We start from the raw sequence: 17,762 nt of genomic DNA, 5'->3' as shown, positions 1-17,762 counted from the left end.
CACTCCAATTTTCTTTTGGTCATCTGTAGCTTTTTTAACAATAGCTATCTTTTGTCCAAATCATGTGTTTTCTTTGTTATTTATTTTGTGGAACTTAACCTCAGGGGGAAGTAATTATTCTCTTTTGAAGATTAAAAGAACGTGTTCACAGAATTTGTTAGATTTCAAGTCTTAATAAGACAGTCGTTGGTAACACACGAGAGGTGCGCATGAATATTCGTGAGTCTGTGATAAACTCATCAAGATTATTTGAACATGATGTAGCCTTCGTGATAAGAAACTGATAGTCTGCAATCACACTTTGGAAACTTCAATTGCTTTCTTTTTACTGGCTGTAGCATCCGTACAACAAACGACATTGTAGCCTGGAGCTGCCTTAAGACCTTTGTTTAAAATTTTGCAGATGTTGTCTCATGGCATTTTAATTCAAAAGTTATTGTACCAGGCTTAAATAAATGACTAACACGATCTTGAACTAACCGTATCATAGCAATTATATAATTTTGTCTGCAGAAAAAAGTGAAAGGTGAAATTAACATTCTGATATGATGAACAGATCAAGTGTTGATCAATAATTTAATACGCATCTAAAATATATGCAACATATCAACAAGGGAAATGGTCATAGTAAAATCCAGCAAAAATAATCGGTGGAATTTGTAATTTCAAGGAGAAGAGTACTAACTAAATGCGGTGATGTTAGTGATTAATAACTACTGCATATAAAAACTAAGCATAAAACTGAAAATATCTCTAAATTAAAAATAATACATTTAGAGTTGACCGGTGGAAAGTTGTACTTCCATGTGTGCCAATACATGAAATTGGTTCTCAAGAAAGTTTAATTTAATGATTTAAATATTTAGAGAAATTCTTTAAGATAATTTTTATTTAAGTTATTGTCGCAAAAAAAAAAATCAAAGAAGAAAATAACCAAAACAAGTTTTATTAAAAGGTAAAAGTGTATCTTTACCTTTGGGTTAACTAATCTAGACTTAGGGTTTAGAGTTAAGGGGTGGAGTTTTGGAGATAGGGTTTCAAATTTTAAAAAATAAAAAATAAATATTAAAATTTTCAAAATGAAAAAGGGCTATTTTGGTCATTTTCTTTTTTGATGGCTATTTCGTGACAAAAACTTAAAAATGACTATTTGAAAGAATTGTCCAATTATTTATGTAAGAATCATATTAGAAATAAAAAGCATTCATTCATTGAAATAATTTATGTCTTCCAATTGTTACTTTGTTTTTTTGTTATTCTATAATATAGTGTTCTTAAAAACATATTTATTTTGGAGAACTCTATGAAACACATATTTGGCACTCTATTTCCATTACATAATATTTCATGCAACCATCGTTTTATATCTAATCTTAATTTAATTTTCTTTCGTATTTTAGATTAGAATATTGAGAAAACTCACTTTTCAATTTTATTAGATCAATATTCTCTATAAGAATTTTTAAGCTAAATGTTTTAGATTTATTTTAAATATGAATTGATTACATAGAATTGAGATTAGAAGACATCTCTTCATTTAATTAGTTACATCTCTTAGAACAACCATTTCATTCAGTTAAAGTTTTTCAACAGTTTCGTCTTCGAAAATTGTCACTACAAATTGTATAAAAAATCTATGAAATTTGTATGCCACTCAATTTTTTAACATTATGTATTTGCATCAGTCATCTGCTATTTACTATATATATATATATATATATCAATTAATTTGACCCAGAATGGACAATAGGAACAATGCTTATTGGTTACCCAGAAAAACTTTATTAACTAAGTTACAACGATTTACACAGTACTCGTCTACTATTTAATATTCGATCAGTCATATTATAGAGGTAAAAATATATGTTGCAATAAAAATCTTTATATCTAAAAGATATTTTCCAGTTATAATAAGGTCAAGATTAATTTTTATTTATAATTGTAAATGGGTTTTTTTTACAAATTACTATTTTTTCTAAATATTTTTTTGGAAGATTATTAAAAGACAACCACAATTTTTTTGTTATTCTTTTGAGTAGCTAATATTGTCAATATTTGATATTTTCCCATAAATTCCTAAATTGATCAGTATTTTAAAATAAAAATATAATAAACTTAAAATAACTCAAACTAATATTCCATATGTGTATAGTATATTTTGCAAACTTGTGTATGGTAAAAATATATAGTTAATAAATGTGGGAGAAAAATGAAACAAGAATAATAAATTTATATAAAAATAAAAAATTATAAAATAAATATATTTTTATTAAATTAAACAGATACAAATTTTAGTAAATGAATTAAATAGTACTATTACTATTTTGATGGCATAAGATCATCTCCAATGGATTGTTCTATTTTTTCTTGAAAATATAATAACTTTATAATGGAGTTAGGTTCTTCTCCTATAGTATTCTATTTTAAAATGAAATAGAGTGATAAACAAAAACTAAATGAATTACTCTATTTATGGAACAAATCTATTTTTAGTCTATTATAGAGTGAAAAAGAGTAGGATTACTTCAAACTCTATTTTAGAGTGAAATATAAAGTGGATTTAAATATATTCTAAAATAAAGGATATGAGGAGTATTTAGTATAAAAATATATATAAGAGCGTCTTCTGTCTTATTCAGGTAGATGCTTGAAAAGTGCAGATTGAAGTCTAAATCAAGAAATCTATATTTATCGATGGATGAAAGCATACTCTGAATTAAATCTTTGGCGAGAAACATTTTGAAACAGTGCCATAAGTCAATGATAGGTTCCCGAGTACCATCTATTGGTTAATGGAATTATGTTTTGTCAATTTGCTTTAGTCTATGGTTTGATTGCTGCACATGCTGCAAATACCAATTATGGGTAAAAAAAATACCCCATGCCAAAACAATTATCATGCAGAATGCGAATTAAGGAATCCGCAAAGGCTAATCAAAGAGGTTGACATTCCTAATACTGAACACGAGAGAAGGTCGACCAATCAAACAAAATTTAAAAGTATTAAATAAAAATATACACATTCTATTAATATTAAATGATTTTTTAGTAAAGAATTTGATGCCCACGCGAATGCGCGGATTTGTTTCCTAGTATATATAATAGCACAAAATATAATAGCGATTCGAAATTGCTATTGATGAAGGACCTATCATAGCACGAAAAATGAATCGTAAACAATTTATAACAAAAATAAGCGTGCTATAGTGGAGTTAATAATATCACCCAGTTATTGCTACAGAATCCACACATTTCGTAGCGTCACGGTAAAACGCTATCGTAGGAGGGTACCCTACGATGGCTGCCGATGACATAGCATTTATGAATTCGCTATGAAAGGTCTACTATAGCATATTTTCCCGCTAAAAATGTACATATTTGTTGTAGTGTTTCTATACTATAGCTGATCTTCTCGGGCCCATTTAAATCCAGACAAAAAATTATCACGCATGTGAATGGTGCTTCATTCAACATGCATGGATGGATACATATTGATGCCGACAAACACATCACCACTACCCTTTTTTTCCACTATTAATGGTATGTGATGAAGCCCATCAATGGTATGTGATAGAGTATCCGAAGAAAATTTTAATAATATAAAATTGAAAAAGCAATGAAATAAGAGTAACTCCAACGAGAGATACTCTTATGGTATCTAAACCATAAAAGAAAAGAAAAAAAAATTATAAAAAAATTATAAATGTGACAGTTTTAGACACAATCGTATCTAAAAAACAACGTAGTTTTAGAACCCCACAACAATTTGTTATACCATGTGTTTGTTTGTAAATAGCTCAATTTTTAAACAATTATTAAAACAAAATTTAGCAATTCAGTTACATTTAAATATCAGTATTATTTGTATAGAATCCCTATTTTACATACCTCACCGATGATAGTTAATAAACCCAAATATCTCTCTCAACCAAGCACGCCGCCAAGCCTCCGTCTGGTCCAGATCCGCCGTTCTCCGGTGTTTGGCGCTCCTCGCCGGCACCGGAGATGATTTCCTTGTCTTCTTTCATTTATGGCTGTAGCAGTTGGTGGTACTTAGTTTGCTCTCCGGCGACATCTCTTCCCCATCAGGTTCATGCTCGTCTGAGGAATGAGGAGGTTTAGAGGTTTGTCTTTCGTCTTGTTTAAAGAGGATATCGTGTCTCTAGCACCGGTGAAATTCGATGGATGGAACCGGTTTCGAGTTTCCTCAGATATGTGTCCTCTGCTCTTGTTTCTCTCGGGAGTTTGAATCTAAAGCTTCCATGTTGGGTTTTAGTGTTTGTCTTCGGTCTTGTTTCAGTTACGGTGTAAGCGGTGGTGTAACGGTGGCGTAGTGTTGTGTGGTGAGCAGAACAGGCCTACATCCTTCAGAAGTTTCAGATCTCCTGTCACCTCTCCATATCAGTTAAGGAGTCCTTCTCCAGGCCTTTTAATAAATGTGTTTCCCGGATGATCTTATGTTTCTCTGTTCCTCGGTGGCTTCGTTCGTTGAAGCAATACAGAGAGGTTGAGGTCTTAGGCCTGCCGACGAAGGTTTGGTTTAGAAGGGGCGTTTAATCTCAGGTGTTTGTTTCCTCTCGAATTTGGTAGGCTTTGTGGTTCTGGCTTGGTACCGTGAACTGGAGGTTCTGGTATGTTGTGTTTGGTTTCGTTGTATTGGTCACTGCATCGTTTACTCTCTCTTGTGCTTGTGTGGGTTTCGGCAAGAGTTCCGGTTGTTTCAATGATTAGACGACTTTCTTCTTTCTCCTTCTCTAGGATTGTTTATGGGTTTAGATGTAGGAGTGTAGTTTTATCTAGTGATCATTGTAGTTGTTATGTGTTGCCCGTTGTTTGGGTTCTAGCTTCCCTTTTGTGGGCTAAATTTCCGGAGATTTTAAGGTGTTTCCGCCGGTTTGGATTCCACCCTTGTATGTTTCCCAGTTTTATAAATCAAATTCAGATGAAAAAAAAAACATACCTCACCGATCCCCTATATATTATTCGTGAAACATTACAACTTTTTTTTGTAGCCACGTGTAGAATCATTAGAGAAATATGTTGGTCCATCTAATTATATAATAAGGTTTTTATTAAACTAACCATAAATTCATTATTAATGTCATTTATTATTTTCTTAAATAAAGATTACGGAATTGCCTAATGTAGCTAAAGTATATATGACAATTAATGATTTTGAATAATAAAGATCTGATAAAAAAATAATGTATTTTTTATCAAATTTGTTTAATTTTAAACTATTAAAATAATTTTAAAAAAAAATCACAATAACCATATTATAAAAATTTAGATTTTTCTGTATATGTTATATTTTGAATTTTAAAAAATGACTATAAATTACTAAAACTGTTAAAAGTCTCACATTCAAATTTTGCGATCCATGGTTTAAAATTTTTGTTACGACAAAATACAAATGATTACAAAATCATATAAATAAAAGTCTAATTTAATTAATCATTAAGATTTAAAATATATATGTATATATCATTCTAAATTAAACTATAAACCATATTGAATAAATAAATATTTTAGTTTCAAAATTTACTTTGAATAATTTTTTTTGATAAAAGTTTTGAACTAACATTGATAAATTTTTTTAAATTATAAATTACTAAAATTATCAATCCCACAATGAAAATTTTGTTATCAGTAATTTAAAGTTTTTGTTATTAAAGATACACATGATCAAAAAACATATGAGTAGAAAGCATCATTTAATAGACATTAATATTAATATTAAAAATATACTATGTATGTTAATATCATTTAAATTTGATTACATATCCTATCAAATTTTTAAAAAAATTGTTTGGATTAATAAAATTGATTTATACGTTCGCACCAATTTAATTATATATGTAATAATTATTGACTTTTAATTATTCAATATATATTTATTATTTTATAAATATATATTTATTATTTCATAATATGTAAGAACATATAATACATAAAATAATTTTTACATATAATGTTTATTCTGCGCAAGGCGCGGATCTTAATCTAGTAAAAGGTGCTATAAAGATACAATTTTTTGACATTTTAGAAACTCCGCACCAATATGTCTATTTTCGTCGGACAATTGTTTTCACTAAATAAAAATATTAATTTTTCAATTTTAAAAAACTTGGTTCTACCGATGTGTATCTAAAGAACACACATGCAAAATTCGAGACGAGGACATGTTTACATATTATAAGATTGTTTAATCTCGAAAGATAACGATGAACCATCATTGATGGGATCATCAGGATTCATGAACATCCATGACAATCAACACAATTACTACATACATAATGCATGTATAGATACTATTCTTGAGGTCCAAATATCTTTTCCTGGCATCTACACATCCACTTTACCGGATAGTATGGTTCACGATCATCATCATCATCATGAGCACCATGAATGTCAAATAGATAAGGAAGGCAAGGCTTGCAATTCAGGCACTTGTTTCCACACGCGGGAGGCTCTGAACCAATAACCGATTCCTTCCTCTTTAGTTGTTGATCATGAGCGCCTGCTATAAATCAGAGATAACTTCATATATGAGTTTTCTTTTTTTAATAAAGGGAAAATTCTTTCAGTTCAAAAAAAAATAAAGGGAAAATTCTATAAGGGAGATGGATATGTACATACCAGACATGCAGTGTGGATATAGGAGTGAAGAGAAGATGTTAACAATGAAAAATGCAGCTCTAAAACCACGTCGTTTATATTTTAGCGACGTGACCATTTCTTCAATATTCCTCAAACACACAATGCCTGTGTTATAGAGAGCATATAAACATGCTTTGGTACATAGATATATATACTAAGTAGCAACGTATGGGTTGGTGCATAATTAAGTATATACTACTTATATATATATATATATAGGTGAATGTGCATAGATAAAGTTGCATGGGAAAAGAGCCTGTCCCCTTTTCCCGCTGGCCAGTTCGGCTATATATTGATTGCATGTCGATCGTAAACGTGAAATTAAAAGGGTAAACATTAGTTAATTTTCTTAATGAAAAAGCATCGGATTAATTGAGCAGGCAGGGCCGGCCGAGCAGGGGGGACAACCGGCCCGGGCCCAAGCCCGTGTCCCCCGTATATTAATAGTCAAGGGGTCCAATTTTTTAAAAAAACCTATATTTTTATATTAAAAAAAATTATAAATATAATAAATAAAATTGAAAAAAGCCCAAAAATATTTGATATGCATATAGTTTTATTTTCATCACAAAATATACAAAATATTACTGATTAAATTTTAAAAATATTTTAAACATTATCTGAATATAAATTTTAGAGGATAAAAAAAAAATTTGCCCTAAGGCCCATAACAATGTTAAGCCGGCCGTGAGCAGACGCTCATTATCAAGTTATATGTGTTTAGTTATATGCAATATAAGTATATGTGTTTCAGATCTGAATTATTATGTAGTAGTATTACTTTTTGTGTGTAGCCGGTGAAACACACAAGTCAAATTAATGAAACGTTTAGTTATGTTAATTAACCAGTAAGCTCTCTCAACTGGAACAGGAATTAGCCATATTAATTAACCGGTAAACGTTTAGTTATTTTTTTGATAATCCAGTATCCGACCACTTTGCGTGATCGACTAGCCCACCGGGCCTAAGCCCAAGCCATTACAGGATTTTTAAGCGTCCACTTAAGGGCTCCTGGTTACGCGAAGTGGTCTGGAGGGCGAGAGGCAGCCCATGTAAATACCCCTCGTGGCCGGGGCTCGAACTCGGGTGGCGGGCACCTCAGCCGAGGTTCCTTTACCACCAGACTACGAGGCCCGGTTAAAACGTTTAGTTATGTTCATTGTGAAGTTTAGTTAAAATAAATTTTCAAAAAAAAAGAAAAAAAGTTTAGTTAAAATACAAACCGAAGATACCAAAAAATGAAACAAGATGGGAGTTGGTTAATAGGATGGGGTCATCTCGAACGATGATGTATGTGGGGGGTGGGGGAGGAGACAAGAGACCTGTCGAAGGATACCAATAGGTCCAAAGGACGACTAATCGAAGATAGCTAAAGTATGTCTATGTCGGACAAAACCGAAAGCCTCTTTACGTTTATTCTACTACTACTACTTATGGAAAAACGTTGCTGTTGACTTAATGCTAACTTGATTTTCAAGTCTAGAATCCCAATGCAAACAACAAAAACTTGTTGTGATCTCTTAATTACAGTCTGGTAACAGCAAAAAGAAATTTCCACGTGGCATTCTGCTGATTGTCTTTCTAGCGGTAAGGGTTAATGCAAAGAAGATAATCGTAGAGAAGGAAGAAGCATCCCAAAGGAAAATATGATTCTTTCCATAGGGATTAGGGACTGTCCTGATCTGATGAACTTGCTTTGAAGTTTACTTGACTCTTATCTTTCTTCAGACTTATTTTAAATTTGACGGATTCTTTATTTTGAATTATTGATCTTTTATGGCCGTCGAATCTCATCATGTGGCAGAAGCCATCTTTATCATCACCACTGATGTCAAAGATGTATGAGAAAAACTGAAGATGCAAAGCCGGAGCTTGTAGATGTCAATAGTCTACTTTGATGAAGTTCATTTGTGTTTATGTCTTGATGAAATCGTCTGGAAGGTTAGACCAAAATATTGTATTGTTTGTTGGAGTGCTTCAGAATTGAGTAGTTAAGAGACATTAATGGTGCAGAGACTTATAGAGAGCACATACAAATACAGGAGCAAGCGGCTCATGAGATTGAAACTTCCTACTGAGACTTAATTCAACATTTTGGCCGAGTTCTTTGAGGGGAGATTATTCTATCTCAAAAATTGTTAGACTACCTGTTTCCCATTTCCCTGGAGGAGATTATGTTGAATTGACTGCATTTGTTCTTGGATTGGATCAAACAAAAGCAATGTAAAATGTTGGTAAAGGTTTTTTGAATCATGAATATTGAAACCTTGTATATGTGACAATACAGAGAGCATATATAGCAAGTGAATATTGATCTTTTGTTTTGATCAACTAGAAAATCAATATTCACAAATTAATTCACCTATAAATTCTTAATTTAAAAAACTTGTCTAATTTGTAATATTAATTGCAAAATAACAAAAAAAAAATGCAAACTTACAATTTTGGTTGGGTCTACTAGAAAATCACTCAAGTTCTTTTTGGGGCTGTTACAAACTCAAAAGGATCGGATATTAAAGGAAAAACTTAAGGCAAAATGATCCTCTATTACTACAAATTAAATACATACAGAGAATCCTTTGATGCTCGTATATATATATTTTTCTATTTTTCCTAAAAACCGAACAGAGTGCATGCATTTACACACCATGCTGTTATGTTATCAATGTGAGGCCTGAATCAATATCTTATGCTCTCGGCTTATATATGCTTTAAGACAATCTGAAATGATTCAAATTCTCAACTCTGATTAGTTTCATTTCTTGTCAAAATGGTAAAGACTCTTTTGACTCTCTCTCAATTAAACATTAAACCTGATTTCAAAAGCAAATACTCATTTTGATTTCTTATTTTTTCTGGCAGGATCTTTTTTTGATCGTATTCGTTGCAGTTTTAGGACTTCCCTGGTTAAGCTATGGTGAATCGGTGATGAAATATGGAGCTGTCGGGGATGGAATTTCAGATGATACATCTGTAAGTTATTTGTGTAATGTATATTAAAGTAAGCTTAAGTTACAAAGTTTAGCTTACACTAAACATATTTTGACAAAAAAAGGCGTTACAAAAGGCGTGGGACAGTGCTTGTAACGGAAGCTCCAAAATTGGAAGTGTATATGTACCGGCAGGGAAGGTGTTCCTGCTTAGCTCTCTTCACTTCACGGGTCCTTGCAAACTCAAACCTCTGATTTTCACGGTAAACCCCCCCTACATGGATCATTTTTACAGTAACTAAAGTATTGCCTCCAATTAAGTTTATATGTAATATAGATAGATGGAGAGATGAAAGCGCAGAGTGATCCAAACAAGTGGCAAAAAGGAGAGAACGGGATAATACCATGGCTCATATTCGATCGAGTGGAGGGACTTGTACTATCTGGACGTGGCTTGTTGGACGGCCAAGGCAAAGGATGGTGGGACATTCATTGTAGAGACCATCCCGGACCTGTAATTTGTTTACTCCATATTTTCAACTTTTTTTTTCTTAGCTTATAACTAATCATCTCTATGTAAATATATATTTACAGAATTGCATCTGGCTTGCACCAACGGTAAGTTTTTTTTTCTGTCTTACGGAGACAAACTGAAAAAAAAAAAGAGCACGGAGGGATGTGTGAATTATATAATTTTTTTGTCCCTGTAGATGATGACATTCAGCAATTGCAGAAATGTAATATTGAAGAGTTTGAGATTTAGAAATAGTGCACAATCACATATTCTTGTGATGGGAAGCCAAAATGTGCATATCAAAGACGTCAAAATAAAATCTCCGGAGATTAGTCCTAACACCGACGGTGTCCACATCACATCTTCATCTGACGTTTCTATTACTCATTCCGACTTCGCCACTGGTAAATTTATTTAGTTATAATCATTGACAAACCAAAGCAAAGATTTAAAATGCTAACTTGCTAGTTATTTGTGTGATATCGTTAACATATATAGGTGATGATTGTGTGTCGATAGGAGATCAAGTGCATAATTTGAGTGTTACCTTTGTCAACTGTGGACCTGGTCATGGTGTGAGGTGATTAGAATCTCCCTGATCAACCTCGCAATTAAATTAAATTAAAATATATAGACAAATTAAGAAAGAAGAAGCTAATAAGATTAAGAAATGTGAAACAGCGTTGGGAGTTTAGGTAGAGGAGGAACAGAGGTAGAAGTGGAAGACATACGTGTGGCGCACGTTAACTTCACAGGAACGACTAACGGAGCCCGAATCAAGACCTGGCCTGGAGGAACTGGGTACGTCCGTGGAATAGAATTCTTTGACATTCGTTTCTCCAACGTTCAAAACCCCATCATCATTGATCAGTTCTATGGTTGTGCTCCTAATTGCGTTCAGACTGTAAGTATCTTCTCCTAAAATTTTTGAAAGATTTAAATGAAAAAAAAATTAAGTTAATTTCTGTTTTATACGATCAGGAAAAGGCAGTTCACATAGAGAAAGTGAAATATATGAAGATGAGTGGAACGTCGAGGACAGAGGTGGCAATGAAGCTCAAGTGTTCAGGGAAGAATGCATGTTCCAACGTTTTCATGAGAGACATTGACTTGTCTCCAGCCAGTGGCATTGGTTCTGTCTCCTCTCTCTGCAGCTTTGTTCAAGGCGCAACTCAAGGCACCATTCGACCTTCCTCCTGTATCCAGTGAACCACCAATTGACTCATTTTAAAAAAAAAAAATTGTATAAAACTGAAAGTTGAGGTACAAATTGGAGGAATACGATGAAATTAGGGGCGATACTGGAAATAAACAAGAATTAAAGTTAAAAGGGCCTACATAATAATGTTAGCCCAAGAAGCTGTTTGAGCCCAAAGAGTCACTGAACTTTGTTTCTTTTTTTTTTTCATTTCTCAAAACCCAAAACGAAAAACCTTAAACCTCCGTTCGTCACCAATCAGTTCCACCGTCGTTAGCCTCCATTCTCAGGGATCCTCAGATCGAAAGCTCTCTCCTTTTCCCGGTCACATCCCCGCGTAGCATCATATCGAGCTGAGCTAGGTTGAAGTTTCCTGTGTTATTACTCGGAGATGGGCTATTGTTGAATCGCATTGGGGTTTTAGGTCTTTTCGATTGAGATGTCATGAGGGTTTGATTAAATCTTCTCTCTCTCGAGTTTCTTTTGGAATCTGGTACTATAGATTTGGATTCATCTCAGTTTGTATTTTGCTTCCATGCTATCGAGTTCAGCATACGGGCATGTTTAGCCTCGAGGGATCATGCTATCTCTGCGTCCCATTCGCAGATTCTGCCCTTCTCTAGCCACTGGTGTATTTGCTTCGACCTTACACGTTCCAGCTGAATCCAATCAGGAGGAGGAGCCTGCCCTTTTCAAGCTTAAATCTGAGCGAGACCCCGAGAAGCTATTCAACCTCTTTAAATCCAACGCCACTAACCACTTGGTCATTGAGAATCGTTTTGCTTTCCAAGACACGGTTTCTAGATTAGCCGGGGCACGGCGGTTTGATTTCATAGAGGATCTGCTTGAGCATCAGAAGACGCTTCCACAAGGTCGGCGCGAGGGCTTCATTGTTAGGATTATTATGCTATACGGCAAGGCTGGGATGACCAAGCACGCTCTCAATACTTTCTACAATATGGACTCGTACGGCTGCAAGAGGACTGTTAAATCCTTCAACGCCGCGCTCAAAGTCTTAACTCTGAAACCTGATCTCCACACCATCCAGGACTTCCTTCTCCATGCTCCGTCCAAGTATGGGGTTGTAATGGATGCCTTTTCGTTTAACATTGCCATTAAATCCGTCTGTGACATGGGGTTTCTTGACAAGGCGTCTCTGGTAATGAAGGAGATGGAGAAGTCTGGCTTGAAACCAGACGTAGTTACTTATACCACACTTATATCGGCGTTTTACAAGCATGATAGGTATGTGATTGGGAATGGACTGTGGAACCGTATGGTGCTCAAGGGGTGTAAGCCTAATCTCACCACCTTTAATGTTAGGATCCAGTTTTTAGTGAATAGGGGACGAGCCTGGGATGCAAATGATCTGTTGATGCTGATGCCAAAACTCCAGATGGAACCGGACAACGTGACGTATAACATGGTTATCAAAGGGTTTTTCGTAGCGGGGTTCCCTGAAATGGCAGAAAGAGTTTATACAGCGATGCATGGTAAAGGTTATAAACCCAATGTGAAGATCTACCAGACGATGATACACTATTTGTGTAAGGCGGGAAAGTTTGATTTGGGTTATACCATGTGTAAGGATTGTATGAGAAAGAAGTGGTACCCAAACTTGGACACAGTTGGTGTGTTGGTGGACGGGCTTGTGAAAAAAGGCCAGCTTGATCAAGCAAAGTTGATTATGGAGTTGGTTCGCAAACGAGTTCCCCCGTTCAGCTCAAAACAGTTGCTCCCACTTAAGTCCATTTTGTAATTGTTTACATGGAGTAGAACAAATTTTGCTACGACTATGCGGGGACAGAGGATTATCTTTCTTTATTACCCCTGAGTTTCTCTTTCTATAGTTGTGGTTGGAACTGGAAAACGGATGTTATTAGGAGGCATACTAACATCTTCTTGACAGATTCAAATATTATGTTCTTCCATGTCCTCTCTCTCTCTCTCTCTCAGGATAATGGAAAACTCCAATGAATGCTGAGTAAGCCATGGATGTCTTCAGTATCAAAGTTTTGCTTGTTCAGATGTAGTTGTTTACAAGATGTTATGTCCTCTTTTGATTTCAGGTCGAGAGCAATATGGCATTGGCAAATTTGTGAACAGTCTTTTGCCATGTGCTGGAGAGTAGGTGACTGGTGATGCACACACGCGTGGCTTAAGTATTGAGTTAGCTGTGGAAAAATCATCTTCTGGCCAAAAGAAAAGGTGGGGTTCCGTATCGACAACAGCATAGACTTTCCTGCTGCAGTATAGGAATAAACAAAAGAAGAATATACTTGTTTTCTTTAGAAGATTCAAGATTCACAGTCGTTGTTTTGTTGGATCAAACAATATTCTTTGTAATATGAAAATAAATACATAAAACTTTGGGATGACTGCCTAAAACCCCCTCTAAACATCACAACCCTATCTATTTCCACCTATGCTTTTCACCTCTTGATCAAACCACCCAAAGATATGAAATCTCTTTACATAGCCCCACATTCTTTGTTGCTCTGCCCGGACCACCCTCTCTAATCAATTTCGAAATCTCAACTAAAGAATAGTTAATTGCGTTTGGTGAAACAGTGATTGTCCGGTACACAAAATACGACCCGACTCAACTAAAAATCAAATCAATTAGGGGGTAAATTAAATTAGGATTTCATTACTCTTTCTCACGATACAGACAGAGACGAAGAAGAAAATAGAGAGACAGAGAGCAGATAGAGAGAGAGAGATTTCGTCTAGAAGTTTACTATATTCTGCGACAAAAGGACAACACATGAAGATGACTATATTCTGCGAGAAAAGGTGACTGAGATTTCGTCTAAAAGTTGCAGTCTTTTTGAACAAACTCATTGCTTAACTTTTGGCTTATAAAGAGAGATTCACCAAAGAAGAAGACGTAGAAGAAGCAAGTGGAGAAGCTTGGAAGGGCTGGTCGCACAATCCATTGAAACTTGTGTTGTTTATACCTCATTGTTTGTTCTTTATGTTTATGTTATGTTCTGACCAGACATTGTTCTTATTTCTCTTTATTTTGTGTTTTTGGCTTTGATCTTTTGTTAGACTCGTGTTGTTTGCGGCTTTTATGTCTCACTTTCTGTTTTATGGTTTTCTTCTAATGCATTAATAATATTCAAACTCAAAAGCATGAACAATGATACAAAGTCATAAACACAACAAGCATAACAATGATACAAAGTCAAACTCATGTTCCACAAAGCAACACAACATCAAACGTAACAATGATATAAAGTCAAACTCATGTTCTAAAACACAATACAACACCAACATCTCTTCGTTCATCTTCCCAAGTAGTGCAATCTTGTCATTCTTAATTCTCATCTCATCTTCCATATTTTCAAGCCTTTACATTTGGAACTCAAATCGCTCCATCATGCTATTTTGCAGCTCTTTCACATCATCTCCAAGTACCTTATGTTTTGAATCTACAATTCTTATCTCATCTGGTAAAGATTCATCAATCCATTTGAACAAGTGGCTCTCTGTTTTTCTCTATAACCTAAGACAAACAACAATTTTTCTTAACATGTGACAGCAATAACCCAAGTCAAAATCAGTGTTGTACTCGTACTTGTCCTCTTCGTTACTCTCTCTCTCTCTCTCACTTCGTCACTCACGTTCGTTTCTCCCTCTGCTCTCGTTTCTCGTGAGAAAGAGTAATGAAACCCTAATTTAATGTACCCACAAATTGATTTGATTTTTAGTTGAGTCGGGTCTGATTATTATGGGTCGGGTCGGATTTTGTTTACCGGGCAATCACTGTTTCACAAAACGCAATTAACCATTCTTTAGTTGCGATTTCGAAATTGATTAGAGAGGGTGGTCCGAGCAGAGCAACAAAGAATGGGGGGGCTATGCGAAGAAATTTCATATCTTTGGGTGGTTTGGTCAAGAGTTGAAAAGTATAGGTGGGAATAGATAGGATTGTGATGTTTAGAGGGGGTTTTAGACGGTCATCTCTAAAACTTTTGAGACCACAAATGAGAAAGCAAACAATGTTTTATTTGGTAACGGCAGATTTGTGGAACTCACAAGGACGGGGGCTTTGTAAAACTTGACACGTGTTTATTGATAAGAGTAATTTGGGGAGTTGTGGGTCCAAAGTTGAATGACATCATATGGATGCGTTATAGTAGTATGAATCTCAGTGGTAAGTTAAAACACATGACGATCATGATATGGTCGAGGAAGGATAATGATAGAGAAGTTGCGTGGGTTACTCGATCACGACACATATTACATAGACACACGTGTACAATACATCAAATCTCTTTGTTATAATCGATCATTCCTCCCCTTCGTCTATTAACTGCAAAGTCCATATTTTCCGGGTTTTAAATTTCCAAAGGTGGTTGTTGTTCATACGTATCTTCGAAGAGAAAGAAAGTCTTCTGTTCTGTTTTGCCTTTGGATCATTCTTGTTTCTTTGTTTGCTTGTCCGGGGAAGAAAATGAAAGAAAATACGGGAAACCCTCTTCATCTCAAGTCGTTGAACCACATATCGCTTCTATGTCGATCCGTGGAGGAGTCAATGAACTTTTACCAGCACGTTTTAGGTTTCCTCCCGATCCGGAGACCTGGCTCTTTTGATTTCGATGGCGCCTGGTACATGTTTTATATTACTTTCAATATTTCTCTTTAATTGCTTTCAAATTTATCTTTTAAATATTTTGTGTGTGTATGAGTAGGTTGTTTGGTCATGGAGTTGGGATTCATCTTCTGCAATCTACAGAGCCTGAGAAATTGCTCAAGAAAACTGAGATCAATCCCAAGGATAATCACATTTCTTTCCAGGTACCCCCACCCTTTTTTCTATGTCTTTTGTCTTTTCATTTTTCCTTCTCCTCCGTGTTGTAGTCGCCACTGTGGTTGTATTCATGAAGTTAGACAAGCGAAATCTGAAACCATATTAGTTTACTTGACATAAACGTAAAAAGACACACAATAGAATAGAGAAGGGTTAAACAGAGCCGATTTATTTCAATTTGATGGAAGAAACTTAATTTGTGTGTGTTGGTGAATGCAGTGTGAGAGCATGGGGGCGGTAGAGAAAAAGCTCAACGAAATGGGAATAGAGTATGTGAGAGCAGTGGTTGAAGAAGGTGGAATCCAAGTCGACCAGCTCTTCTTCCACGATCCTGATGGCTTCATGATTGAGATTTGCAACTGCGATAGCCTCCCCGTCGTGCCTCTTGCAGGAGAGATGGCTCGTTCATGCTCTCGTGTCAACATCCACCAGCTGGTCCAGCCACCTCAGATCCACCCCTAGACTCTTGTCATCTCCCTCCCTAGCTCAATGATTTGTTAATAACTTGCGTGTAACATTTCAATTTGTCTCTTTCATTTGTGTGTTAATATTTGCGTGTAATAAATAAGACTATGAGGTTGATGTGATTCTTTTAGCCGGGGAAATGATCATTTGCTTTCCTCTAGTCTCTCTCACTTGTGTGTTAATATTTGCGTGTAATAAGACTCTTTGTTGAGATTGATGTGATTCATTAGCCAGGAAAATGACCATTTGCTTCACTCTAGCCTCTCTCTCTCTCTCTCTCTCTCTCTCTCTCTCTTATTTAGTTGAGAAACCAAGCTCTCTTTTGATAGTTGTTTGCTTGGTAACATTTATGAAAACGAAAGAGATGTTACTTATAGCACAATTGAAACATTGGAAGCATGCAGATCTAGTAGCTAGGTCAAATTTAGATATGCTATGGAATAATCACACATGAGACATGATCTCCTTTCTTATGTACATAAGTTATATATCAATCATCGCCCTGAAGAAGAAGCTGTCTCCTGAAGTTTTGGATGAAGGCTTCTGCGCTTTTGTCCACGTCGTGATCATGAATCGTTGGCTTGCTCTCTGGCTTATTGCCGTTTGAAGGAAGTGTCATCGACCTTCTCTTCTCTGTAGTAGCCTTCTTGGAGTTGGTAACATTACGTAACTGCACAGGAAGTTGTTGTACAGAATTCATCTTCCTGCCCTTTATGTTTGTTTATGTGTGGGTACTCTGATGTTTTGGATAATATGGTGAGTGATGATTTGGGGATGTATTTATAGGATTATTTGTTATCCCTTCACCTGAGTCTTTTTAATCCCTACGGAAATAACTTGGAATTTTTGTAAGGAATAATTTAATAAGAGATCGAATGTTTAGTTTGACGTTTAGATAAGTAACAATCATATCATATCCTTTCATCACTTATCCACTTTAATCTAAGCCAGTAACAAAACTAAACATATATATCAGCAACTAGTTAAAAGAAAAACATGCAACTTATGCTTCCCTTTCTAGTAATATAATCCAATCCAACTAGATCATAGGAAATTAAAATACTCTATAATATGTTTCTATATTAAAATAGGAAATTAAGCATCAAATCTAAGGTTCTTTGGAGAAAAGGAAAGGCATACAATAAAATCTGACCTAACAACTTAATTAGATTATTC

General features: G+C 35.0%; 4 protein-coding genes across 4 annotated transcripts; 3 read left to right on the top strand and 1 right to left on the bottom strand.

Annotated features, from left to right (window-relative positions):
• Positions 1-6,115: 6,115 nt before the first annotated feature.
• On the bottom strand, positions 6,116-6,736 carry LOC106326643 (EPIDERMAL PATTERNING FACTOR-like protein 8). The gene is made up of 2 exons (XM_013764562.1): positions 6,640-6,736; positions 6,116-6,520 (listed from the first exon to the last, which is right to left on the bottom strand). The coding sequence occupies exons 1-2, from the start codon at positions 6,734-6,736 to the stop codon at positions 6,312-6,314; spliced, it is 306 nt and encodes a 101-aa protein (XP_013620016.1). The 3' UTR covers positions 6,116-6,311.
• A 2,852-nt stretch (positions 6,737-9,588) lies between these two features.
• On the top strand, positions 9,589-11,313 carry LOC106323889 (probable polygalacturonase At3g15720). Its single transcript, XM_013761938.1, has 7 exons — positions 9,589-9,633; positions 9,716-9,853; positions 9,928-10,104; positions 10,301-10,508; positions 10,603-10,684; positions 10,786-11,008; positions 11,086-11,313. Exons 1-7 carry the CDS (start codon positions 9,589-9,591, stop codon positions 11,311-11,313), a joined length of 1,101 nt encoding a protein of 366 aa, XP_013617392.1.
• Positions 11,314-11,536: 223 nt separating this feature from the next.
• On the top strand, positions 11,537-13,459 carry LOC106323025 (pentatricopeptide repeat-containing protein At1g80150, mitochondrial). The gene is made up of 2 exons (XM_013761187.1): positions 11,537-13,286; positions 13,372-13,459. Exon 1 carries the CDS (start codon positions 11,883-11,885, stop codon positions 13,059-13,061), a length of 1,179 nt encoding a protein of 392 aa, XP_013616641.1. The 5' UTR covers positions 11,537-11,882; the 3' UTR covers positions 13,062-13,286; positions 13,372-13,459.
• A 2,055-nt stretch (positions 13,460-15,514) lies between these two features.
• Positions 15,515-16,812, top strand: LOC106325328 (metallothiol transferase FosB). The gene is made up of 3 exons (XM_013763368.1): positions 15,515-15,919; positions 16,003-16,108; positions 16,341-16,812. The coding sequence occupies exons 1-3, from the start codon at positions 15,765-15,767 to the stop codon at positions 16,581-16,583; spliced, it is 504 nt and encodes a 167-aa protein (XP_013618822.1). The 5' UTR covers positions 15,515-15,764; the 3' UTR covers positions 16,584-16,812.
• Positions 16,813-17,762: the final 950 nt, after the last annotated feature.

The sequence above is a fragment of the Brassica oleracea genome, chromosome C2, assembly GCF_000695525.1.
Source record: "Brassica oleracea var. oleracea cultivar TO1000 chromosome C2, BOL, whole genome shotgun sequence".
Taxonomy (NCBI): Eukaryota; Viridiplantae; Streptophyta; class Magnoliopsida; order Brassicales; family Brassicaceae; genus Brassica; species Brassica oleracea.
This window is presented reverse-complemented; position numbering and strand designations above follow the sequence as displayed.

Bases quoted from the DNA above. Each gene is read 5' to 3' on its own strand.
- LOC106323025 (XM_013761187.1), top strand. From the start codon at position 11,883: ATGCTATCTCTGCGTCCCATTCGCAGATTCTGCCCTTCTCTAGCCACT.
- LOC106323889 (XM_013761938.1), top strand. From the start codon at position 9,589: ATGAAATATGGAGCTGTCGGGGATGGAATTTCAGATGATACATCT. The intron at 10,105-10,300 runs GTAATTTGTTTA...TTGTCCCTGTAG, and splicing joins GTAGAGACCATCCCGGACCT to ATGATGACATTCAGCAATTG. The intron at 10,685-10,785 runs GTGATTAGAATC...AATGTGAAACAG, and splicing joins GGACCTGGTCATGGTGTGAG to CGTTGGGAGTTTAGGTAGAG.
- LOC106326643 (XM_013764562.1), bottom strand. From the start codon at position 6,736: ATGGTCACGTCGCTAAAATATAAACGACGTGGTTTTAGAGCTGCATTT. The intron at 6,521-6,639 runs GTATGTACATAT...GATTTATAGCAG, and splicing joins ATATCCACACTGCATGTCTG to GCGCTCATGATCAACAACTA.
- LOC106325328 (XM_013763368.1), top strand. From the start codon at position 15,765: ATGAAAGAAAATACGGGAAACCCTCTTCATCTCAAGTCGTTGAACCAC. The intron at 15,920-16,002 runs GTACATGTTTTA...GTGTATGAGTAG, and splicing joins TTTGATTTCGATGGCGCCTG to GTTGTTTGGTCATGGAGTTG. The intron at 16,109-16,340 runs GTACCCCCACCC...TGGTGAATGCAG, and splicing joins ATAATCACATTTCTTTCCAG to TGTGAGAGCATGGGGGCGGT.